Raw genomic sequence first — 27,922 nt, 5'->3', positions numbered from 1 at the left:
GTGTGTGTGTGTTGCAGCCAATCGTGGTCTCACTGTGCAGACGCAGAGGCTGCAAGCTGGCAGAGGAAGGAAAAAACCATATACGTGTTACATGCAGAGAGTTAGAGATGGAAAAAGAAAGGGGGGGGGGGGGGGCAAAGTGAAGAGAGAGAGAGAAAGAGGTGGTGACAGATTGAACAGAAACGTTTTTTTTATTCCAGTTGCTACAACGATGGAGGAGAGAGAGAGAGAGAGAGAGAGAGAGAGAGAGAGAGAGAGAGAGATAAACATTTGCTTGGCCAGTGGCAGGCAGTGAGCGGGATCTAGAGAGAGGGAGACAGACAGATGAGAGTAACACGGCGTGAGGAGAGGGGAGCCCGAACACATCCGTCTGCACGAGGTAAAGACCATCACTCCATTCATCTCCACCTCTCTCTCTGTTTCCCTCTCATCTCTTTCTTTCTCTCCGTCTTTATCGTTCTTTCACTCCAGCCTCAGTGCTGAGCAAATGCTGTTTAGTGGCTGCAGGTGTGTGTGTGCATGATAGAAAAGTGTGTACAATCGGTAGTATACAGTATACTTTTGTTTGTGTTGTGTGTGTGTGTGTGTGTGTGTGTGAGAGAGAGGGAACGTCCATTGTGTGTACATTATTTAAGAGTGTGTGTATGTGTGTCGATGAACACAATGAAGAGCGTGACACTATATTGTGGAAGTGGGGGATTGGCCATGGGGAAATTTTTTAAGACTGCACTATGCTCACCATTAACAAAAACACACACACACACACACACACAAAAACAACACACACACACACACACACACACCACACACACACACACACACACCTATAGCCCTATCAGCCAGTGTATTGGTGGTGTTTGACTCCAGGCAGAGCGGAGCTTAAAAGAAATCATTTGCACAGTGGACTGTGATCAATCCTCTGCAGTCTTGACTGCAGACGGGGCAGCTGGATGAATGCAGATTTTCAAAAATTCCACCTTTTTTCCGTGGATCTTTTAAGCCTATAATAGTATGATACTTTTAAGCTTTTCCTGCCAGAGATGGGACTTTTCTCAGTGACGCAGAGGACTCAAATGTGTAAATCCCTTGGTAAATCAAGATTGGATTTCACATGTGGAAAGGCAGACAATTTAGAACAACTCATAAGGTTAACAGCTGAGCAGGAATGCTCCGGTTAATGTGATGATCTCCAATCGCTGGTTATTTTGCCTCCCTCTATTGCTAATGTACTTGGTGATTTTGTCATTTTCTGAGAGATCATTGATCTCTAAAACTGGGTTGTAGTGGGTCCTATTGGTTTTATGTATTATGTTATGTATGAGGCACTGTTTTTTTGTGTGTTTGTGCAGCCATGAAATGTAACATTTGTCATGATAACAACTCTATTCATACACCCATCCATTCAATGTATACACCTACATTGCCTTTATTTACCTCTGCTGCAGAGAACACAAGTCCTTTATTTGGATCAGGCTTACATTTATATCTCATGTCCCCACATCACCTGGTGTCTAAATGTACTATAATATGGAATATTCTATTTTAAACAAGCTTTCACTCAATTAATACCAGTCATCAGTGTTAAGCTACACTAAATTAAACATAAGCTTTCTACTGATTTTTCACGCTTAAAAGTCTTCCAGTCTTACCTTTATAGGTAGTCATACATTTACTATAATGTCCATTTCCATTTAACACAAACACTCCTTGCGCTCAATTAATACCAGCCATCACAGTCCATCAGCGTTGAGCTACAATAAATTATGTTTAAACTTCCTGCTGATTTTTCACACCGAAGTCTTCTAGTCTCATCTTCATTGGTAGTCAGTGGGCCCTGTTTTAATGGTCTAAGCACATGGCATGAAGCGCTGCGTTTAGGGCGTGTACGAATCCACTTTAGCTAGTTTAACGGCGGAAAAAAGGGTCCGTGGTTCAAAAGGGTTGTACTTAGTGTCTTAATTAATCATAGGTGAGTTTTGGACGTAACATGCAATTAACCAATCAGAGTGTCATCTCCCATTCCCTTTAAAAGGCAGGCGGTTGGTACCTTGGAGCATTGCTTTTAAGATGCAGGATTTGCTGAGCAAGAAGGAGAGATTTTCAGGAGAAGAAACTGATCTGCTCGTGTGTGAACTGAAAGCGTGCGAGCAGATCTCATCATCATACTATTTCATATAGTAATATTTTAATTTTTAATCTTTTGCATGTTTTGTGTGCTGCTGCTTGTCCCTGTGTGTGTGACAAGCACAGTGTGCGCGTGCAGCTCATGAGCCTAAAATATTTGCGCTGTTTAAATAAACAATGAAATGCTGCGTTACTGACTTTAGACCAGGTGTTTGTTGGTCAATGGCGCAATCACTTCCCGCTGCCTCAAGATAGCAATACGCCAAGAATGCACCTGAACACACCTCCCAGTGAGACCAGAACACGCCAGGGCACAAAGACAGCCACAGGTGCATTTGCTATTTAAACGATGGACGCTCAATGGGAAACTGACAACAAAACGTCGGTCCAAAACTAGCAAAGACACTTGAGTCGGGCTTTGTGTCGGGTGGAAGACAGGAGCCATACATTTACTATAATGCCCATTTCCTTTCAACACAAACACTGCTTTTGACTCGGACTCAAACCGTTTTGGACTCCGTCTTGTCTTGGACTCAAAACTCTTCGCCCTCGGTGTTGACTTGGTCTTGACTAGTCCTGGTCTTGACTAGTCCTGGTCTTGGACTTTTCTTGGACTCGACAAAGGTGGTCTTGACTAGAGTCCTGCTGTCCACTGGAGGGACTTCCAACGTCAGCCTGGCCTTGAAGGGGATCTACGTCATGGCGCATTTGATTACTATTCAAATTAGATTTGACTTTCGGAATTCGTTCCAACAGCCCTACTCTGTATGACAATGGCTTTTCACTTTACATTGTGGCTGTTCAGAATGGCTTAAAACTGACACACAAGGACAGACAACACGTACCAATTAGTTATTTTCAAGCGTAACCTGGCTCTTAGGATTCAGCCTCCAGGGGGGCATTAATGAAGTTGTTGGACTAATCGACAGGCAGTGCTATTCCTGGAGCCATGCATACGGCTTTTGGGATAATAGATTTATTTAGGACAAACAGTGACCAAAATAAACTGGACCAAACATCTGATTATAATATGAGAAACCATTATGGAAGTACAGTACGTGTTCAGCGTTTAGATGAGATTCTGACAGGTGTGGAGGAGAGAAGTAATCCACTACTGGTGCTGCTGTTATCAATAATGAAGCAGAAAGCAAGCAATATTGCACATTTCTAAGAGCAGACCAAGATCAAGATCTAGCTGTCGGACTTGTCTCTTTACATCAGCTGACTTTCAAATGTAAAAAGAGAGTGCAATGACAAAAACTGTCGTGGGACTTCTATCCGGCTTCCATTGTGTGCCCCTGGACACAGCAGCATTGAATGAACATGTCAGCTGTGACGCATAACGTCACTGCAGATACGGTTTGTAATGACACGTGTGCACATACAGTTTCTTTAGTAAATGAATGTATGTACATTATTTATGTGGACAGACTGACAGATTTTTACTAATTTACTTTTACTTTTTTTTTTTGTATTGTTGGTTGCAGTTATTAGCCAGAGCAATTCATTGCAGCAATTACCCAATGTCATATTCAGGTAATGTTATGTCTAAGTCATTTTGATTTTTCCATACAATTTAGTGCTAAAAAAAAGTTAGTTAAACCCTAATCCAATAGATAAAGTACTCCAGTGACCATGTACATTATTTTTAAAAACCTCACACCAATCGTATGTTGAGTCTTATGATTTAGTCTTAAAATACATAGCAGAGGGTTAAGACATACAGAACATCATGACTGGATTACAAGGCAGATAGTCACAAACATAACTAATTTATGTATGTTAATAATATGTACAGTAACTAGATAGATAGATGGATAGATGGATAAGAAGTCATACAAATACCATATTAGAAATGGAAGTTGGAAACCTTGTCAGTATTCAAGTCACAGCCTCAGCCTTCTTTCTGAAGTCCGCTGTGTATTCCCCTCCAATTAGCATCATAATTAGCAACATTGGATGCTAATCCATGGCTAATTGGTTTTGATAGATCTCCAGGAGCCAAAAGAAATTGTGGCGCAGCCTCTGCCCTTGGACTGGAGCAGAAGGGCAGTTAGTAATATTGTTTCACATCTAGGTGTGTTTAAAGTGTTTGATCAACAAAACGTTTCCCCTCAGTTAAAGTGCACTGTTTGAAGGCTAAAATCTACACATGTAGGCATCTACCGAATTGCCTTTGAAAAATTCATTCCATACCAAACCTCAATGCTTAGGGATTAAATCTCATCAGTGCCAGTGACCCAATAAGCATGCAGCATGCTTCTATCTACTGAACAAGACCGAATGGAACCGTGCAACCGTTCGACTCCAACGTAATCCAGTGGTGTTTTTGTTCTTGGTAAGTTGGAGTCATTACCAAGCCTTGTTTCTAGTGCATCTTAGATGATTGTGTTAATGGCAATTCACATATTTTCGATGGGGATGTTATCTTTATAGTTATGTTAAGTAAACGCACATGTTATCTTCGTAGTTCTGTTAAGTAAACGCACGATCACCAACCCCCCCACCACCACCACCACGGGCACTTGAACCGGTGACCGAATCTATGAACCCCCATGTTGTCCTTGGGCCGTTTTCATATATCATTGTTCTTTTTAACTATCCAATTGTACTTACCCAAACTAATGTATACTTTACTGATGTATACTTTATTAATCCCACAAGGGGAAATTAAATAACTTAAATTAAATTGATTCCACACAAAACTCTTTGGCAAGTACAAATCTCTTCTTTCATTGGTTTTGGAGTCTCTTATTCAATTTTATAGCATTTAAAAAAAGAGTTAAAGTGGTTTTGAAATAGTTTTGAGTAGAAGTTGACATATTCCAGTCTGTGATTATCTATCAACATACATTCTTTTAATTTTAGTCTAAATAATTCCTTATTTCTGCTTTTATAACTCAACATTGGTATAATTTCCTATAAATGAGGTTCATTGAACATCAGTTCCAAAAATAACTGTAAACTAAAGTAACGAGTCAGTCTTACTTATTGTTGAAAACATTAAATAAAGCATCAAAAGTGTTGAAAAATGGGACAAAAACGTAAGAACGAGTTAAAAACATTGATAAAAAAAGCCTTAACAAAAGTGTTGATTTTCAATTTTGAAGGGAAGACAACACAAGGGTTAACTCTGTAGGCCAACCAACGACCGTCCACTTGAACCGACTTGCATAAACTAAACGGTTGTCCCATCACAAATTGGTATCAAAAAGTATTGTTCAGGAACCGGTATCAAAGTCACAGTTTTGGTATCGCTACCTTATCGAAAATGTTTAAACGGCACCCAGCCCTACCTATGTAGATTTTTGAGTAATTTCAATAGAAAAACACAAAGTGTTGCTGATGCTGCTGTGTCATCAGATGAAAACTGCTTCACTGAACTGCTTCATTTGACTGACACATCCAAGGAAAGCTGGTTTATTTAAATCTGACCTAAAATATTGACTTAACTTTGCACCTACTGTCACAATAGAGGCCATTAGAACGCTGATTGTCGGCGCTTCGCACTGTGCGCTTAGATCGTTAAAATAGGGCCAGTAGTCTGGGGGGCTTTGTTTTGGGAAATCTATATCGATGTCTGTTACCTTGCACTTTCTTTGTGTTGTACTTTTAAACTCCGGTGGATTTCTGAGGACTAAGGTTACCTGGTCCTCAGATCTCTGAAGGGTAAATCCCTTTTGCAGCTGTGAAGAAAGGTCTGGCAATGCGAGATTTTGGGAAATGAGTCTCTCTTATTTTTGGTAATGTGATAACGTAATCCCGATTATACTCTAACTGTTGCTACCCAACACTACCAGTGGATTTGCACTATTACTACTTACTATTCCTTTACTACTAAGGCTTTGCAAAATGTGACCCTACTATTTTCTTTATATTGCCCTCTTTTAAGTTAATAATCCATGGACAGTAAGTACACATGGCTTATTCTCTTATTAGAGCCCATTAGATCATTGAAGCATCAAATTGAACTTCATGTACGGATAAGGCAGTTTGGCCCCTGAACTGTCAAATCCATTCAGGTAATTGTAGCAATTCAGCAGTTATGTGTATTCCCAAGGGGGTCGTGTATAATAGTCTCTGACACAATGGCAGCCATTAAAGGGACAATAGCATAACTTGTTGAAAGTCGTGTTATCTTTTAGAGATGTGTTCACCCAGACAGACAGGATTGCATGCTTTAAGATTTGATAGTTTGTTTTTAATTTATGTATATTCTTAAATCTAAATGTTAAACTGTTAGATACAATGAGCACACTTATCATATACATGGTAGCCTATTATCCAAAATCCAAACTCCCAACATTTGATTTGATGTAAACTTGTAAATCTAATTAACATAGACAAGTACAGAAACTTGTACTCTATCATTTCAAGAGTCATTCCCTCAAGCACAAGGGGATGCTCCCATTAGGCTGTTAGACACCAGGGGCATGACGAATATTCGACACAAAAATAAGAAATAATCTCCCAATGTCCTCTCATGTAATTTCTTTCATTCTAAATCCAAAAAAGTGTTAACCAAACTTTTTACAGTCTCTTACCCCTTCAGACCTTTAGCTTATAGCTACTGTATGTACAGCTATGTGCAGAAAATACTAAACAAGTCAAACAGGCTCGAGTGTTAGCAGCTTCGTTCAGTTGTCAGACCAAGCACATTGTTTGGCAGGAGGAGCTGAAGCATGAAATTTGTTGTTGTTGTTCTCAAGTTGTCTTTCCTGCTAAAATGTGTTCATTCTAACAATACAAAATGAAAAATGAGTTCAAAAACTGAAGACAAGTATGGCTTAATGAAAAGATCTAGCTTTTACATGGAAGTGGATGTGTACAGCATGGGATTTTTTTCAAATGAAGGGTTCATTTGCAAAAACAGATATCTCCATTTTCATTAATTGTTCTGCATCAAGTTTTATTTAGTTGAGTCCAAGACAGGGAATAACAATCAACTTGGGGTTTATTCATTTTTAGAATGTTTTTTTTTGTATCCGTTTCTACGAATCAACTCTGTAAACATGGATACTATTTGCCATTTAACACTGAATTACCATCAGATTTATCGTTGTTTTTGGGATAAAATTTGGTTTTGTAAAAGAAAAAAAATCAATTACAATCACAATATGGTGTATTAAATCAGGTTTATCTTTCACACTAGTTTCTCTCTTTTTTAAATCTAATTCTAAAGCCAAGATCAGGGATTCTCTTGTCATACTGTTTGCTTGATGTACTGAGGCATGCACATAGAGCTATATATTTGTTGTGTTTCTCCACAGATTTTGGGTACAGTGTGGAAATATTTTTTGTGTGTGTGTGGGGGGGTGGGGGGGAATGTGAGAGGAGTCAGATTCTCTGTTTAAAATGTGGCTCTGGAGGGGAAATGAGTTGTAACATTAACATGACATTATTAACATATTGACAAATCAACGTATTGATTTAAGAGACAGTTTAAGTAACACTTGCTGCATGCATTTAGAAATCTAGACACACCCTAGATAAAAAATAATCATCTTCATCTTGATGATGGATATCTGGCTTGTCAAGCAATGTATTTCCTGCTTTATTGATAGCGATGATCATTGTGTCAGTCTACCCCTTCAGACTAACATATCTTACAATATCTACTATTTTTAATACATTTTTTACACACGTCATGGCTCCATGATAATTTATCCTAATGACTTTGGCAATCTTCTGATTTTCACTCAAGCCCAACCAAGAATTACAATATTGCACAGATATTCAAGATCTCCAATAATAAATCCTAACCATTATGGTTATGCCCGAGCCTTCCATCAAATATCACCAGCCGTTTGTTTTAAATATCCAGTAAAATACCTTAATACATATTTCATGGACTGGCGCATTTGATACAGACATTCACAGTTCCCAGAGGATGTCTGCTAATGAAGTCAGCGACCCCCCCGACTCTTCATGAAGTTGAGACTTTTTGGTTCTTTGGTTGATTGATGTCTCAACTACTATTCAATAGATTGCCACGGAATATGGCAATCTATGTTCATAATAAATTGTAAAAGTTCTTGTGTTGTAAAAATTGTAAAAAGACTTGCATAAGAGAATCAAAGTGTTCTTCTACCTAGTGACAAAAATATTTTTAACACAGATTCAAAACCATTTCTTTCATGTTAAGACCTTTCCTGATACTTTGGGTTAGAAATTGTATCTCTATAACAGAGGGCATTGGGGATTGTTTTCATTACCTTTCTGTTTTCTTTGCATTGCAAAAAAAATTGGTGTAAACTGTGTTTTTATGAAAGCATTGTGTCACAGTCTACTCCACATCATTCCCTTGAGACTTATGTGAAATTCCTTCCTCAAATGGTACAAATACAAATAAACAAATACATTTCAGTATCATTTACAAAGGCATCATACCTTCAACAGTACACCATTGGTCTTTTATAAATCTTTTTTAAAAGTATTACGATTATTATGATAGACCTCCTAAAACGGCACTTGAAAGCATATTTTCCAAAAATCCCTTTTTTTGTGTCATGTGTGTATACATTTTGCAACTGACATGAAAACACATAAATTGAGTACACACTCCCATCTGTGAAATGTTGGAAAGTGATTACAGAGATCTTTCATCTGGTTCAATCTGGCAATTAGCACTGAGCTTAAATTTAATGAGCTTAAGATAAATCGACAAAATCGTCTTTAATCAGAGCTTGGCGTTGACATTTAGTCTACTTTGACAAAACTGATCTCCATTCTGAAAAACAGTGTTTTCAGAAATTGATTATTTAAAGCAGCTTTGCTGAGTGGTACAATGTTCTTGAAAGTAGACTTGGGAATAATTGTCAAATTATACACAAAGAGTGTGCCAAATTACCGTGTCCAGGCAGAGTCAGTCAATCTGTATTGGGGCTTTGTTGTTCTTTGTCAGTTTAAAAAAAAACAAAAAAACTTTATTCATGGATTTCATCTTCTCTGTTTCAGGAAGTGCAGACCTTTGAATAAGTCTCTGACCCAACAATCAGCTCTTGACTTTCTGATTTCAACATGAAGAAAAAGGACTTCAGTTTTTGTTCATAGTGCCATGGAGTTCACTGCGGGTACATAGACTACCGAAATAATCCAAATGGTCCTCAGCTTTTTGAACAATGATGGAAAGAAGAAAACCCCGCCATATTAGGAAACATTTGTTCAAACAAAGTTAAACATATTGAACGAGACTATGGAGTTTTTTTTCACTTTTTTGATGGAACTGTACGATATTCTTTGGACCGCACCATGTGGACACCCCTGGCTAGTCTGCACTCTGAAAAGGACTGTACCCCTGTTTGTTTAGTCTGAATTGTGGGTGTGTACAAGTGTTTGTGTATGCCCACAGTGTTATGACACAGTGGAAGTGAGAGGGGGAGATTTCCGGACCAATCTTTTTTTACAATGAGAGATCCAGCTGGCGTGGTTGCAATTTCCTGTCTTTGTCCCCTGGTGGTCTTCCTATGTGTTGTCACCCAGAGTTGTTATGGGATCCGGGTCGATTTGAGACCCAAAACAAACCCCAACCCCAACCCCAGCCTGTACCCTAATCCTCGTCTCAAGTCACTACCTGAACCAACCCCGCTGCCAAGCTCCAGTCCTGAAAAACCTATGTCTCCAGTGAATCCCAGCCATCTCTCGAGCTCCGGCAAGGACTTCTGGAGCAAGTCTCAGTTAAGGCCTAGGCTTGACACCATGTCTTCTCTTACTGACAACCATAGGGCCAATACAAACTTTCCATTGGCAATCTCCCCTGTTACATCAAGCTCCAACAGTAGACTCCAGCTACAGCATGCACCCAAACAGAGTTCTAATTCAAGGCGTGGGTTGGCATGCAAATCAAATTGTGATCAGGAGGAAAGAAATACCTTAAGCTTTCCCAAGCAATCATCAAAAAACAATCCAAAACCAAGGCTTGGATCACAGTTGCAGGCAAAGCCCCAGGTATTTTCTAACTCTAAGGTAGTAACCGGACCAAAGACCAATTCAGAGTCAGTGACCAACACTAAATTATCTTCACTACCTAGGCCTAATCAAAAGTCTGAGTCATCTGGTACAATGAACCCCAGCACCTACTACAATGCCAGCCCGGCTTCACTATCCAATCCTAAATCCCATGTAAAATTCCGACCTTCAGGAATAAATGTAAATGCCAAATCTGACTCTAAGATCAACCCAAACTCCAGAGCATCCGTCAGAGTACAGAGGAACGAGACCAAGTTGCTGGAGACGGACAAGGATTACCCCCATCGGCCCAAGAGAGGCTGGATCTGGAACCAGTTCTTTGTTCTGGAGGAACACATCGGACCCGAACCTCAGTACGTTGGAAAGGTAAGATAACTTTACTGTTTATAGCAGATCATAAACCCACACATCCAAAAAAATCCACTTTGTTTTCTGCAGCCTCTATTTGCTTTTTTCTGAGCATGTGTTTAGCAGAGGTTTAGTGCTTGTTTAATGCCTTTTTATGGAGTAATTACTTGATCAATGACATTTACGGAGCTCACTCGTTCATGTCTTGTTGAAAGAAACGTCTTGTTGAAATAATTACTAACCTGGGAGCAAAATACAGACTCCTCGGTTTTTCTACTCAACAGTCAGACAATGCCCTCCAGTTCAAACTGTTTTGTGTATATAGATGTTAAGCTCCTTTACTATATGAGATGTTACTTAACACCCCCCCCCCCCCCCTCATTCTAAGTACTTTGACATGCTCTTTACAAAGACCTATACCTTCCAACAAAGGTGCATCAAATAAATCAAATAAGAATCACATAAACGTACATTTCCATAGAATTTCAACAAGATTGCCAAATTTAAAGGAGGATACTTTTTACATACAGACATGTTTGACAGATTTGTATGAAAAACACAAACCTTCAGCAGTTTCATTGAGGTTTAATTGTTATTTCAGACATGTTCTTAAAACTCTCCAATTAGTTTTTGAGCCTAAAAATGCCCAAAAAAATAATCTTGAAAAAAAACTGTCATATAAGCTTTTCTTCCAGAAATGCAAATAACTGCAAAACTGCAAGATGAAGTGGAAAATGTTGAATATTCCTCACCAGGAAAACAGTTAGAGACCAGCCTCAGAGGAATCAAGCAAATATGCCTAAACCTATTATCCAGTATAATCAACCTAGGGAAGTCTCTTTCTGTGTGAATCCAAGGGAGGGATTAAGTCCTGCTTTCTACAAAACACTATGAATATGAATGCAAAAAACCACGAAGCATGTGTGGTGCTCAGATAGAATGGCTTATCCTCGCAAATGTCTTTCTTTTTATAGCCATTGGAAAACTCCATTGTACCAATTGTAATGTAGTTGCCAACATGTTGTGTGTTCAGTTGTACATGTTCTTGCGCTGTAGAAGATGTTTAAAGAGTTTGCAATCCAGTTAGTGGAAATGACAACATATTGCAAGACCCATCTCTGATCATATAGCTAAGCACAGTTTAATGGAGAAACACATTGGACTTCATATGCTTACATTTGTAATCTCAATAAGAGAGCTGCATGTGTTTCACTTCCACTCAGACAAATACTCTGCAGTGGGATTATTTCACGATACAAACCTCAAACACAAATGACACATTTTACGTTTTATTCTAAATGTTTTTTTGGTGATAAGGTCTGGCACCCTATCCCCATCTTGTATTTCAGTTTTATGGATGTACAATCTGATGCAGCTTGCTAGCTGTCCACCCACAGTTGTTCAGTGGGTGGGATAGACAGCACAACTTTCTAGACACTGAAAACAAAGGCATACATATAATACTGCTCATGGCTTTAAGTGTTATGGAATCAAAATGTTTTTGCTTGGATGTGGCAAAAGTTTGAATGTTAGCTTATCTCCCTCTCCATCCCATTTAAAGGTCCCATGACATGGTGCTCTTTGGATGCTTTTATATAGACCTTAGTGGTCCCTAATACTGTATCTGAAGTCTCTTTTATATAGACCTTAGTGGTCCCTAATACTGTATCTGAAGTCTCTTTTATATAGACCTTAGTGGTCCCTAATACTGTATCTGAAGTCTCTTTTATATAGACCTTAGTGGTCCCTAATACTGTATCTGAAGTCTCTTTTAAATAGACCTTAGTGGTCCCTAATACTGTATCTGAAGACTCTTTTATATAGACCTTAGTGGTCCCTAATACTGTATCTGAAGTCTCTTTTAAATAGACCTTAGTGGTCCTCTAATACTGTATCTGATGTCTCTTTATATAGACCTTAGTGGTCCTAATACTGTATCTGAAGTCTCTTTTATAAGACCTTAGTGGTCCCTAATACTGTATCTGAAGTCTCTTTTATATAGACCTTAGTGGTCCCTAATACTGTATCTGAAGTCTCTTTTATATAGACCTTAGTGGTCCCTAATACTGTATCTGATGTCTCTTTTATATAGACCTTAGTGGTCCCTAATACTGTATCTGAAGTCTCTTTTCCAGCCAAATTCAGCCTTTGTGTGCAGAATTCTCAGCCATAGAGCCAGTCCCACAGTTGAGTCTCTTTCCAAATTAGCCATTCTGTGTCGTAGCATTGAGCAGTGAGGAGGGGGGGGGACAAGATGGAGGGTGTGGGTGTGGCCTTGACCAACTGCCACGTTGCTCGTTTGAAAGCCATGATGTGTCTCTCTCATGGGTGGGCCAAATTCTCTGGAAGGGCAAAGCAGAGAAAGGGGAGGTAACTTTGCCCCTTATGATGCAAGATTCCAGATCGGCCCATCTGAGCTTTCATTTTCTCAAAGGCAGAGCAGGATAGCTAGGGCTCGGTTTACATCTATCACCATTTCTAGCCAAGGGGGGACCTTAGGCAGGCTGGGGGAACTCATATTAATGTTAAAAAAAAACTGAAAAGTGAAATGTTCATGCCATGGGACCTTTAAATTTTTCTCCGGTCCTGCTCACTCCATGAGTTTGAAGCATGCCTGAGTCTGTCTCTGTGTTACTGCAGTAGTAGTTAATAGTATTAACTCATTGACTCTCTTCTGCACTCCAACTCAGATTTTTCTCTGCCGCTGCTGTGCTTTTTAAGATAAATGTCATTGCAGTGCCCATACCCACACAGTGATATTTCCAGCTCCGCTTTTACCATGGTGAATCGTAGTGATGTCCAAATGAAGCTTCATTTAGCCATAACTAGGAAATTATAAAATCAGAGCTCCCTTGATGATAATTTTTGTCGTTTATCCTGCAGACGTTTAACTCTGAGTTAACTTGATATGCACTTAAGTATCCTGGTTTCATTTGGCTTTCTCCACTAAGCTGATTTCCTAAATGTCAGGTAAAGAAGAAACGCGGTTACCATAATCATGGTACAGGATTAGAGAAACCTCACTTCACAGCAAGATTTCTCCTGGAGAATGCAGGTTTGGGCGACATTGACATGAAAACAAGTAATCACCTGTCTGAAAGGCTACTTACAAGTTTGCATATGAAAACTGCACTAACAAGCTGTGGGATGTGAGCAGGATGTGACCATGCACGCAGGTACAATAATGGCAATGACCTTTTTTACACAGATTCCGCAATATTGCCGTAATGATGGTCCGCCATTACACCTGCTTTGCTTTTGTATACTGTATATTACTTTTTTAACTAATTATTTTAGATAGCATTCAGACAGCTGCATCCCTTTTTTTCTCAACACTCTGGTAACTTTAAGGCGTTGCATTTTAGTGACTACTTGCTGTATTTCCTCAATTTCTTTGAAAAAAAAATATCAACAAAACATTCAGTGAGCCGAGACTTGAGCCTCACTCAGTAATCCTGCCCACCTCTCTTTGAAGACACTACTGCTGGGCTCATGGTCACCGCCGCCACTCTCGAAAAAACTTTTGGACATTTTTTCTCCAATTGTCCACACACTCAAGCCTCTCCTCTAGTCCACCGTGTCCCCATTTTCTCCAGGATGATGTGGCGGTAGATAATTTACTTCTGCTTTCTTTGGTCATTTTTTTCCATTCATGGCAGCGACAGAAACTACACACTGAGCTGTCAAAATTGGCTCATGTGTGTGTACACACTAGTCACCAGTTTGCGACTGTAGCTGCCGTCCCTAGTCACATCTGCATGGACTGTGCTCAAGCACGAGTTTCCTTAATCCAAGAAACCCTTTCGACTATGCTCTACAATACAGACTGCATGATTGCTGTGTGTCTGCTTTGGCTTTTTGCTCCAGGGACATCTTGAAACTTCTGCTGAAAGCAGTCTGTGATTTGAGTGAAATGCTGGCTTATTATTTTTGGAGAAATGAGAGGTAGGTTGTATAAAGGCGATATCTTGTAAATATTTAGGAGTTTTTAGGCATACTTAATAAGTTCCTCTTCTGGCCAGCCTAAGCCACATCTTGTGCAGACGTACAGTACGACCAATCCCAACCATGGTATCTCCCTACGTTTCTATATCCGTGCAAAGCTAGCGAGCTAACCACTGCTAACGTTAGCTCGCTCTGCGGAGACAAAGAAGTGAAACATCTGCCTGATGTTACCTTTTTTTTATTTTGCAAACTTTAAAAGCATGTTATACAATGTACAGTACAAACAATTCGGCATCATATATCATAAAAAAAATGTACGATGGATGGAAAAAAATTCCATCCAGGGAACTTTATAATCTTACTTGGAAAAAAAAAAATACATAAGTAAAGAAACAATAAAAAAAGACATAAGGTACAATACAAAGACAAGATGAAATGGAATGAACGCTATATACTCATATTCCTAAAAAAAAAAATGCAGTAGATCAGCTTTATAGATAGTTTTCTTATTAATAATAATTCGGATAGACTCAAAAAAGTTCCAAAATTCAATTGTGAAGTTAGTGAAAGCCAATTTTAGAATTAGGAAGTTGACAATCCTATGTATTGTTTTGTTTTTGTCATCGTAATTAAGAATAGCATCTTTTGCTTCCAATTTAATATGGTGATTCTTTTGAACATTTAGGTAGTTTTCCATTTTTTTTTCTAGAACTCCACAGAAAACCGACACTCTCAGAATAGATGTATAATAGCTTCTTCAACAATTTTACAAAATTCACATTTACTATCCGCAGTGTACCTGTCCGAGTGACGGAGATACATCCACAATGGTATTACTGCTACTTCCGTCTCGCAAAGAAAATTATTTATTCATAAATCAAAAAACAAATAACTGCAACCGCGGCCTTTTTTACTGGCGCCTCACTGAACAAACCAAGCCACCTGTCTTTAAAAAACAGATACTGTAGCTGGGCTGAGAGGTCATTTTCTCCAACAGGGTGTCAAGGGAGATCATTTACCTCTGCTTTCTTTGGCCTTTTCACATTTTTTGGCCCAGGCTGCATCGGTCAGTTGCTTCCTCTTTAATGTGTTTACTTCCATTTCAGGATCAGCTATTATTTAGTCATTAAATCAAAAAATGCTTACAACCGCTGCCTTTTTTCTTTTACATGAGCTTCATTGAATAACCCGGCTACCTCTCTTTATAGACACTGACAGCTGATCGGAGAGTCACTACCTCCACTCTTTAAAAGGTTGCAAAAATTGCTGCTCTATTTTTAAGATGAATTACAAAATAAATCTAGTGTGTGTAGATGAATAGTTAAATCTGTAGATTGTCTGGGTGTTGCACTGCAGTTGAGTTCCGGCTTTTTTGGTTTAGCCATCATCCCGTTACATTGTGAAATGAAACTTAGGTGATTTTCCACCCCCCCCCCCCCCCCGTCTTAAACCCATTGCAAATTAGAAACGGAGTTGGTGAGATAATAGCTGCCAAATAACTTGTATACAATGTCAGACTAAATGAACAGAAACTATATTTTCTCAAGGGCAGGTAACATCGGTGCTTATCAATAATTCTACTTACTATACTATACTATAATTTCAGTATGCGACCGGCTAGCTAGCTAGGTAACGTTACAAGTGGCTAACAGCTTACAACAGTCAAGCTGGAGTCAACAGGTTCAGCCATGACCCAGTCAAATAAAACCACAAGTAGCTAGTTCCTAGGAACCGTCATTCCTTCCATCATCCTCCACATTGCTACATTTTAGGAGCTCACCTTTCCACTCTGGCATCAGCCTGCACTTGTTAATTAGCTTGCTAGTTATCAATACCACTGAGTAAAAGCCTAGAGAAGGCTACAAACTTAAATTCCCTGTCTAACACAGAAGCAAGCCCACTACAAATCTAGTGGTGGATCGTACTGTTAAACATGTTAACATTTGCATTCATGATAATGTACAAAGCAACCTGGTAAACAGGAATATTCCGTTAACACTCCAGAGTCCCGCCAATGAAATGGATAGACGTTGGCCTGGAGCCAAGAAGCAAGACTGACACATGCACACACACGTTGCACTACAGGACTAATTGTTCTTGAGAAGATTAATGTTTTTTTGATGTTGCAATGGTCCCTGTTGGGTGGGGTTGTGTGCTATTTCTTTTTCCAATGCAGTTTTGAACATGTTAAAGCTAAAACAGGTTGTTAAGATGCTGTGTAAGAGGGAAGAACCAATGTGTATTTGGGCAGGCAGAAGATGATACAGTTACATTTAGACTAGACAGCAAATCAGGCCAGGAGCAGAAGGATTATTATTGGGCTACTGCCAACACCCTTAACTGTGTGTGTGTGTTTGTGTGTGTGTGTGTGTGTGTATGTTGTGTGTGTGTGTGTTTTTAGCTACTTTTCCCTTGTGATAAGAATCGATTTTTGGAATTCTATAAATCAATTTTGAATCTGTAGCGTTTGAATCGCACTAGGAATGTGAATACATTTTTTTGCACATCCCTGTGTGTTTGTGTGTGTGTGTGTGTGTGTTTGTGTGTGTGTGTGTGTGTGTGTGTGTGTGCATAAACAGTGTGGTGGCTAGAGTGGCCAGTGGTTGGCCTGTCCAGTGGCCAGTTGGAGTGCAATGAGGCTTGTCTAATCTGCTCTGACATTGACATTGCATGACATTGACACTGCACTCTTAATGTAGGTGAGTACTCGGGACCTGAGGGTTTCAGTGTGTATGTGTCTTTGCATTCGTGTGTGTTATGGCATGCGTGTTATGTTATGGGGCTGGCTCACTGAAGGTGGAAAGAGATGTGCTTAAGGTGCAAAAACGCACACATGAAGACAGAGCGGGAGTACACTCACACAATCGGAGCTCCCCGGGGGCACACTGAGTCATTGTTTTGTAGGGTGCTGTGACAGCTGAGCTAGGATTTTCTCACTGTGATGAAGCCTCGCTTTCTATTGATTGCTCTGAGCATGCAACAGCAGGGGAAGTTGAAAGTGCAGGCCTGGAACCCACTTTAAAAAACACATGCACATACACACACATGCACAGAAACTCATAGCGTGTGCATTGACGTTGACGGATGGAGAGGGCTATTCTCCTCTTAGGAAGGCGGTAGAAAAGAACAGGTGAAGTAAGGTGAGTAAAGAATAGTATAGATGAGCAAAGAGCAAAGCTGAGGCAAAAATATGAGTCAAAATGAGAGGTGAAGCAAAGAGAAAATGGATGTAGGAGTAGGAAATATAACTAAACACCAATCCAGCTGAATTTAAAAGCAAGGAGTGTGCACACCAGTGTTTTCAGGTCATTTTTGCACCTGAACTATTGTAAAATTGCTACATTTCTTCTTTGTCCTCTTTTGGTTGGCAAAGGAAAAAAAAATTGAGCACACTGGTTACTCTGCTGAGTTTTTTTAAACAAATCTTCATTTATCAATTTCTTTGTTTCTTTTGTCTAACAGTGAACAACCTATTTGCTTAAATTAATTGTATTTATAGTGTCAAATCACAACTGAAGTTATCCCAGGACACTTTGCAGATAGAATAGAACTAGACCACACTCCATGATTAACAAAGACCCAACAATTTCCCCCAAAAGAAAGCATTTGGTGCAAGAGTGGTGAGGAAAACCTCATTTTAAACATACAGGAAATCTCAGGCAGTCCCTGACTCTTGGTGGGCGGCTATTTGCCGCTGCCGGCTGGTACACCGAGACACTGATATAATTATAGCAGTTGGTATGATGAACAGAGGCAAATATATTAACAATTGGATAATAGAACTGTAACTAGCAATAATAGTTGTAGCAGTGCAGGGCATCGAGCAGGACCACGGCAGAAGCTACAAACACGATTTAGGTGCCACCCCAGTCCATGGAAGTCTGTGAGCCAAGGACTCTGGGGAAGACGCTCCCCGGAACTATGTTAGTAACAAGCATTAATGGGACATGAATGCACACAGATGGAAAGAGAGAGGTGGGTCAAAGGAAGTCCCCAGGCAGTCTAAAACTATAGCAGCATAACTAAGAGCTGGTCCAAGGCAAACCTGAGCCAGCCTACAAAGGGTTGTTAGATGAATCCAACATCAATTCAGAGAAGCAGAGTTAAGGAGGGGGAGCTGTGTCTGCAACTATACATCCTCCCTTGCCAGTCTAGGCGTTCTCTGCAACTCCTCACTCCCTAACTGTAAGCTTTGTGAAAGAGGAGAGTTTTAAGTCCTTGGGTCAAATTTGACCTGTTTTCAGTTAATTGTTGTTGTTTTTTTTGTCACAAAAAATTTGCCGTCAAAATAAGCGTTACATAAACATTAATAATATCAAAAAACTTTGGAAAAAAACACCAAAAAGCACCCACGACATTGAAAAAGTGACAAAAACGTCGGAAAAAGCGACAATGATGTTGAAAAAAGTGACCAAATTCAGGGTTTTTTTCATGGTTGTGGGAAGACAACACAAGCGTTAAGCGCATTCCTGTTCATTATTTACAGCTTTGTACTTAATTCATGATTATTTTTTCCGTACACAATCCTTCATCACGTTAAACCGATGAAGGTCTGAGGACTGAAGTACCGTCAACACGGGGATTGACAGTGTACAAGATGGTGCTGCGAATGGCAGCCTTGGTGTTGCGCTCTAGTACTTTTGCTCTTTGTAGTATTGTTCAGTTTTTTGCTCTTTCTTTCAGCTTTGTTGTCCTTGTTCTCAGCTGCGTGTCCATGTCTGTGTAAGTACACTGAGAGCAATGAAAACGTTGCTGATGAGCTGATTCTAATTCTTTGATGTCTTAACACTCAAGGGTCTCAGATCCTACATACCCGTCAATAATAATTCTTGCTGTGCAAGGACTTTGTTGTTATTCCCTTTGGCTGATAAAGTTACTTTATTTTCACATACATGTACATGTAGTGGATTTCATTCTATGCATTTAACCCATCCATCAAGTGAGCAGTGGGCAGCCATTTACAGCGCCCAGGGACCAACTCCAGATCTGAGCCAGTGCACTGACTGGAGAACTGATTACATGTATTTTGATGGTGGGGAAAACCAGAGCACCGTAGAAAACCCAGGGAGAACATATAAACTCTACACAGAAAGACCCGGAACAACCTGGATTCAAACCCAGAACCTTCTGCTGTGAGGCCACAGTGGTAACCATCGGGCCACGATGCTGGATCACACACTGCATCCATTACGCTTTATCAGTAATGGATCCATTATGCTGACCAGCCTTATTGCATTTGTTTTAATTGTCTCATTGGTACCTGAGGCAACACTTCCCACCATCACAGCTCCTTGCATTCTCTTTTTAAAACATCTTTGGTCTGAAAAGCCACTCCAATAGGCAAAGGAATGAAAGAGGAGTAAAAGTGATGACCATGAGAGGAGAGGAGTGTTGGTTAAATGATTAGAAGGTGAGAAAGCCTAAGGGATTAAAAGGAAAGGATTGCAATATGAAAGGCAAAGCGAAAAAAAGAGAGGAGTGAAGAGACGGGAGAAGGGATGATGAAAGGAGAGGAGATGAAGTGAGGCAAGGGTGGAAGGAGAACTGCAAAGTTTAGATGGAAATGAAAAACCACTTGCATGAGTTGTGTATAAAGACACCTTTAGGTTAGTAAGTTTCTTCTGAATGCTAACACTTGACTCCACTCTTTCACTCTATCTCCCGGTATCTCTCTATTCCAGCCTTCGATCCCTCTTCCTCCAGTGCCATCACTTATTGACTTGCTCTTTTCTTACTCTTACCTTAAATGTGACTGTGAGCAACTGCAACTAAATAACTTCCCTGAGGGATCAATAAGGTATTCTGATGTCAGTGGACAAGCAATGAAGCAAAATGTATAAAGAGAAACGTGCCAGGTAGCTGTAGACTTATCCCATCTGGTTATTTGCTTTAAAACCCTCCATGTTCTGTCAAACAAATGTTTTGCTTTTCCTCAAGCATGACAGAGCCTGTCTGCCCACCTGAAGAGATTTATTGGAAATGTCTTGTGACACTAGCCTCTTGGGAACAGAGGTAGCCCAGACAATAAATACCAACACCTGCACATCTAGACAGATCTTCTTGACAACACGGTTCACACCGCAAATGTGTTTTTATTCATTTAGTTGCCTTGCTTTTGTTATTGCCTTTGCAGTACTTGAGGTAAGGCCAACATTTCTGTTCTTTAAGGGGCAATAAGGGGTAATAAGACAGAGGATCTAACTAAATCTTCTCCCATAGACTGAGGATGCCAGAGGCAGCCAGCCACCGCAGCAGATTTAAACCAGCTGATAAATTCTGACCTTTAGATTCAATGGCCCTATGGCAGTGTCTGTATTAATGCATACTAACATTAACTCATCTTACTTTCATTTAGATATGCCTGGGCTTCGCATATAGTATAATATAATATAATATATCTTCTTGGGAATTTTTGTGGCCAGAAGTTATAGAAACAAGGTGTATATCAAGAGCATTATTCTATTATGAACACGAAAGTAGCCACAATTGCACAGTAGTGTTGGTCTGGAAGGCAACATTTTAAGCCTGCTTTAATCAGTATTAGCTTTATACTGTATATTAACAGTGAATCAAATGAGAAAGTGCAATGCAATGTGAAAGTGGTTTCTAGTGATCGACCCATAGAGAAATATCACCAACTCTGTAGCCCTACAGGGTGTTAAACTTGCTCATGGTCATGGTTATATGGCACATTTCATTTTTGGTTCAGGCGTTGGGTATCGTATTGTGGTTCCTTGTAAAATTTGTTTGATAATGGGAAGGTGTGCACTGCTTGAAGCACAATTTACACAGGCCAGCTGATTCATTCTCTCCTCCAAGCTGCCTGCTTATATACTGTGTTTTCAGTGAAAAATATTTGGACGCCCATCGCTTGTGGTTTGCGAGGCCCATGGATTGTAGTGGATGTACACTCAAATTTCACTATTATTCATGAAATGACAATATTCCAAATTTGATTCAGGTCATGTGAACAGCATATTCAGAATAAGGCCCTTTTTCCAAAGATAGCGTTTTCCGATTAAGACGTGTGGGATATTCCTGTATTATTCGGGTTCGGAATATGCGTCTCAATCTGGGTTTTACGCCCAGTTTTTGGCCTCTTGCCTGTTTATGGCTTATGATCTTCTCTATGCGTTGCTATGGTTGCTGTAAACAAACCAACCAGCCAACAGTTTGCAAGGCTGCAGACCCGTTAAGATGGAGGAACACAGCTACTTTAAAACATCATCAAAGACTTGGTTGTCAACAGGTTCTTGGATATGTGGATATTGAGATATTGGATACATCGCTTCGCTGACCTTTTCAAGAAGCTGGTTGAAGGACTGAAAGAGGGACGCTGTGTTGGCGCAGTCCAACAAGTCCCCCACCGCTGGTAAACTTCTGGTAAAAAAAAAATAAACGCTGGTAGAAAAAATCGTATATTGCACGGATACATGTAAAACAGAAATATTAGTTGAATATTCACTTTCATTAGCCATGTAAACAACTGAGTCGGACTATTGGTCTTTTTTTCAATTTAAGAAAAATATTGAATATTATGTGCATAAAACGTAGTCAGAGACAACTTAAAAGTAACAATTGAGACCATAAACTACTTAAGACAATGCTTACTGAGGTAAATTGAGAAGTAGGCTAATTTTCCCATTGACTTCTATAGAAACTGACTTCTTTTCGCTACTAGTGGAGTCGCCCCCTGCTAGAAATTAGATAGGATGCAGATTTAAGGCATTTCCACTGCAGACAAGCACGGCACTACTTTTGTTTTATTCGTTTTCCATAAAGCAAAAGTTGTCGATGAAAAAATGAATAGAGAAGGGTACTGGTAGCAGAAAATCCCACCACAAACTGCATCCCGTGTCATTCCCTTAATTAGTCATAGAGCATTAATTATGAATTAAGGCAGAGGCCCTACTTGCATCTTTTTCCTCACACATGCAGGCCTTCATTTGTCACATACCATGGGAGCTCCCTGTCAAGCCTCCAGCTCCTCTGCTGTAGCGAGAGGTCCCCTTAAAGTGGTTAGTCAGTAATCTGGTTTGGTGTTGACACATGTAGACATCATAAATGGAAAAGAAAAACTTGTTCAAGCTCATTCACATTTTATGAGAATCCTGGTTAAAATTCAAGGCTCACTCCAATACTTTGGCATGGACATGTCTTCCATGTTATCTCTTTTGGTATCACTGTCTTGTCAAACTCTAAATACTGTGGCAGTGCTCACAATTGGGAACACAATTTAGCAGAAAGGCTGTAGCTAAAGATAGCTTTAAGTGCTCAGTCAAGGGGCATGCATGTTCTGTTAACTGGTTTGGCCATGATAACAAGGAGAGTCAATTACATCTCTAAGCATCATGCAAACCCATTAACATGGGAGAGTATCTACAGTCAAGGAAACACAGCTACCAATCCAATCACCCTCATTAAATTAATAACTACAAACATGGCCATTACCATCACTCTCACACTCACACATAGACAGTCACTTGCCCTCCCTTGCTAATCCATCCTCTCCGTGCCCAACTGGGAGTGATCTTGTCAGATAGCGGCATCGCTGCTGTAGAAGTGACCTTTTCATCAAGCGGTGTGCTTTAACATGGGGTCAGTAGAGCCGAGGATCCAGAAGGTTGGTTCTAATCAGGATCTGCAGTTCAAAGTGTCACATGTTTGCAGTCGTTGGTTTTGAGGATGTGTAGAAATAGATGGCTTGGTGAATTTAAGAGATTACAGTTTACAAGCATGGCTATCAGTCATATTATAGAAGCTGTGTAATTGCCTCTAAAATACAACCCTATCACTAGAACTGAATGTTGATACTGAATGTTTCTGAAAAACCCCAGATTATGTTCTTCACTAGCATTTTGATATATCTGTGCATGGCAGCTAGGGTATGGTCAAGGTTAAGGAAATCTGGTGGTCTTGGAAAATTAAGTATGGTATGGTTATGTTTAGGTTTAAGTTTTAATGTTATATATACAGTATATATAAAGTATAATAAAATATATATGTGAAAGGCACCATGAATCCTTAATGTAACTGTACGGCTACCATGGTGGCTACTTTACCTATAGTAAGCTTATTTAGATTTTTTTTTCTTTTATATCCAAATAGGCCAATTTATATTTGCTATTTTATCGTCTTGCGTGCATAGGTCCCGTTCACGGGACCGATTGAGGAAGTGGTGACTTCCCTCATAAATGCAAGCCTCAAACCGTCATAAACACGCTCATGCCATACATCATTTGAAAGCTTAAAGTCACATTATTCCATCGAGCCCACACACAAAGCAATAAGGTGACTTACAGCGGTTATAATCAGGTTCTGAAGTAAAGAAAGACAGAAAGATTCGAGTATCGATTCGAGTGTGTTTTCCTACCTGTCTCCTCGTGTCTTTAATCACAGCGGTGAAAAATCGCCAACACTCCAAGGTATTAGAATATCCAAGCCTTGTAATCCATCATTATCTGGTCCCCTCACAATCTTGTAGTTTCAGCCCAAGTTTTGACGTAGAGAAATCTAGATAGTGCATCATTTCTGGGTTTTGATCGCTTGTAACTTTTTCCCTGGGCGCTACAAACTCACTCCGTACACCACTAGACTCTCTGGCTTCTGCAGATTCCACTGAACTTTGTTCCCAGCCAATAGCATCAGTCTATCTCAAGATACCCCCAAGCTAAGCCAATGAAATCTCACAGTCACAGTTTCTTTTTTAGAAATAAGAAATAAGACAAACGCACAGACATATCTGTAGAAATACATTCATATAAAATCCATTTTATAAGTCATTTGTTTCTGGATTTTTTCTGTTCTAAGTTGAGACATGTGGCTAGGATACTATTTTAGTATGTAGCCCATGTAATATGCTTACAGTAGTGCTTTTTATTAATTTTTCAGATGATTTACTTGGACGGAAATAGAAATTCTGTGTTCTAACCTCTGTAGCTCTGTGTCAGTAAGGCCTAGTGTCACACTTCCACTAGAAACAACAAATTGAGAGTGTTAACTTCCCAATGACCTCAGGATCATCCCAGAGGGCCAAAGTATGTGGGAACTGCATCACTTTTTTGGGGGTAAAAATTTAGGCGAGAAAAGCATATATTTTCAAGTGTATCTGAAGAGGATGCTGGATTCATATTATTGTATATTTTCAGACATTTAAACTATCAAAAAAAGAAACTTTCAAGAAATAATCTTTAACATAATTTGGGATGCCCCTGTACTAACTCTGAGGATGCTCTGGGGGGTCGGGGACCCCCTGTTGAATGTCTCTGGGTTAGAGGTCAAATCCCTAGCCAGATGTCGACAAACATCTGGGAAGGTAACACCTGGTAAACCGAGGGCATAGATGTAATTCCAACATTGGTGGGGACACATATTCCTCCCTCAAACGTTTGAGCATTACAGTAAATGTGAATGGACTGCATTCATATAGCTCTTTACTGGCCATGATGACTATTCAAAGCGCTTTAAAACAGTTTAGGTTCCGTTCATGCACTGTGGCCGAGGCTGCCATGCAAGATGCCACCTGCTCATCAGTTGAACATAAACACACCGATGGCCCAGCATTGGGCGCTATCTAGGGTACAACATCTAGCCTAAGGACACTTGAACACGGTAGGGCCAGAGATTTGAAACTGAAACAGTAACAGAGACGCAGTACCAAGACATCTTGCAAATTTCCAATCCAGCATGACTTTTCATTTTTAAATTTTGCCAAAATTTGAACAGACAGGGGCTGAAATAACAACCTTGACATGTTTGTGTTTAAAACAATACTCAACAATACAAGTTTAAATGCACTCCTGTAATATATATATAATACAATACAATAATGTATATTATATTCACTGTAATGAATGCAGCAGAACAGGGATGTTGTTGTTGTTTTTTATACACAATTTTTTCTTTTTCAAAATATCCACAATGCAACTTGACCACCATGAGTTTGTTTGGACATATGGGTGTGTTTGGCTAGTTTTGGCTAATGAGCCTTAAGCATAGATGAGGAGGCATGCTACAGGGGGCAGGCATCAATGTCAATTTATCAGATTTACATATAAAAAATTGCCAAATGTTGTTCTGTGGAAACAGACTTGAAGAATGAATCCTGAAGCAAGTGGTTTAACATCAGCCGAAGAGAAACATCAGATCTGTGTGGAGCGATGAGGAAACTGTAACTTTCCTCGAATGAGTACATGAAACAAATAGAAATGCCATATTGCCATCATGTTTTTCACATGTTCTTCCACTGCAAGAGGTTTGACTTGAGCTCTTTTAATTTCGTCAACTCGTTGCACACTCTTCTTCTGCAATGGTTTAATGGCACATGACTGAATTAGCACCATCAACTGTTCATCTCGTTGCAACAGTAGGGAATGGAAGGGAAGTGAATGCAGTGTCTCTTGCAGATTTTCTGGAAATTCCAATAGATTTTGTGATTCATTTGTAAGCCTAGAAACATACACATTGATGAAAGTGGGATTTATTGCAGATTTATTGGATTGGATTGATTTAGATTGTACAATTGGGCAGGCATGGATTGGCCATCGGGGGTACCGGGAGAACCGGGAGATTTCCCGGTGGGCCGGTCTGTTTGTGTGGGTTGAGGCTGTCGATCGGCCCATAAAGAGATCACTCTCAGGAGAGAGATCACATCATTGGCCCACTTTTGTGTCTTTCATATGAACACTGGCCATTCACAAACTTGGTCTTTGACTGACCGGCCCACATAGAGAGATCACATGGTTGGCCCACCGGTTTGTCTCTCATCTGATCACTGGCCAATTACATCCCACTATGGCCCACTTCCATCCTATCTTAGAGATAGAGTGCATTTAAGTCCCGCCCCCACAAGGTGCAGCTAGTTAAAAAATACCAGTCTTGAGCATTTTAGCACCCTTTGTCTACCAGAGAGGGCAGGTCAGCTGTTAGTAAGCTAAGGCAGTTGCAAACATAGTACTATAACTTTCTGTTTTATCCACATTCCATTAACATAAGCTGTATACTCTCTAAAAAATGCAGCTTTAGTTTAAAATACAGACTTATCACTTGTTTGCTAAACAAGACATCTTGATGAAAGCCGTGCTCCACCATCAACCTTTAGCCATCTTGCCATCAGGAGCCAGGCAGCCTTTTTGAATCAGTGAGTAGGCCCACATCCTCATACTCTCTTACTTACCACTCAGATATGTGAGAGCATTAGGGGCCGGTATGCAGGGTTCACAATTAAAACTTTTTATCCACCATCCAAAATGGCTAGTGACTGTTAAAATTGTAACATTCAAAATCTTTTTTTGGCTAGTGAGTCAATCCTGAGCAAATCTACCATTCTACCAGTGTTGAACCCTGCTAGTATGTAGGCTACATGTTTGCAAGGATGGTTGGTGTCCGGGCTGAATTTTTATTTTTTTCCCCCAGTCCAGCCCTGCAAGTGAGCCTAATCACTCACTGTCTGGAAAACACACACCTTCAGAGCTATGATTTACCACCACACTTTACAGGAATGCTCTCTGTCTAAAAGCACAGCTGAATTTGAGTGCTGCCATGAGGCATCTAAATGTTAGCGGGGGTGCTGAAGAAGTGATGCAGCAACATGGGAAGCAGAAGTGTACAGTCGAAAATGAAGGGTTAGTATGTGCCTGTTAGGGCGGTGGAGGGAACACCCGGTGGAGGGCACTTTTTGAAAGAGCCCTCTTGTTTGTGTGAGCCACTCGGTTTGTTGCAGCCCATAATACAGCTCAACAGCTGAGCTGAGTGAAAGTATCTATTGGTATCCATGGTGATGACAGTTTCCTGCCTAATGTGGAGAGTGTGCCCCACAGTTTACCTGTTTATTTATACCCAGTGCCTAAATACTAAGTGCCCTCCAGAGCTATGAGTGTGACTTCATGCGGAACGACACTCTTGCAGAGGGAAGTGTTATGAAGAGGCATCGATTTGGGAAATGGCCTTTGGTAGCATTTGTTTTCAGCTCAGTCCACATTCCGTACCCTAAACAAAAAGAAGAACTGCCAGTCATATCCTGCCAGAAACTATGTGAACACTGAGCTATATGGCCCTATTTTAACAATCTAAGCGCACAGCATGAAGTGCATGGCGCAGGTGCTTTAATGTTGTGTCCTAATTGACTTTTGCTAGTTTAACGGCAGCAAAAAGGGTCTGTGCGCCAGGCGCATGGTTCAAAAGGGTTGTACTTAATGTCGTTATCAATCATAGATGTGTTTAGGGCGGAATCTGCAATAAACCAATCAGTGTCATCTCCTATTCCCTTTAAAAGGCAGGCACATTTGTACCTTAGCGCATTGCTGTTATGATGGCGGATTTGCACCGTAATATTTTTATTTGTAATCCTCTGTATGTGTGTGTGCCAGATAGATAGATAGATAGATAGATAGATAGATATGCTGTTAGAAATCCAAAAGCTGATCCCCCGATTGAGTCTAGACACTGATGGTGGTGTGAGGAACCCCAATACCGAACCGAGGGGCCGATGGCAGTGTTGCCGGAGGAGAAACTAGGAGCCGTGCAAGATGAAGACTGG

At 40.1% G+C, this 27,922-nt stretch overlaps 1 protein-coding gene across 1 annotated transcript in view; it reads left to right on the top strand.

The window, feature by feature from the left end:
• The first annotated feature begins 206 nt into the window (after positions 1-206).
• LOC116699629 (cadherin-18) overlaps positions 207-27,922 on the top strand; it is an 88,946-nt gene continuing 61,230 nt past the window's right edge. Inside the window, exons 1-2 of the mRNA XM_032532305.1 lie at positions 207-379; positions 9,082-10,458. Of these exons, the coding sequence (XP_032388196.1) occupies positions 9,532-10,458 (927 nt within the window). The 5' untranslated portion in view covers positions 207-379; positions 9,082-9,531. The remainder of the gene's footprint in view (positions 380-9,081; positions 10,459-27,922) is intronic.

Source organism: Etheostoma spectabile, chromosome 12 (genome assembly GCF_008692095.1).
Source record: "Etheostoma spectabile isolate EspeVRDwgs_2016 chromosome 12, UIUC_Espe_1.0, whole genome shotgun sequence".
Classification (NCBI taxonomy): Eukaryota; Metazoa; Chordata; class Actinopteri; order Perciformes; family Percidae; genus Etheostoma; species Etheostoma spectabile.
The sequence above is the reverse complement of the archived record's forward strand: the minus strand, read 5'-3'. Positions and strand labels throughout refer to the sequence as shown.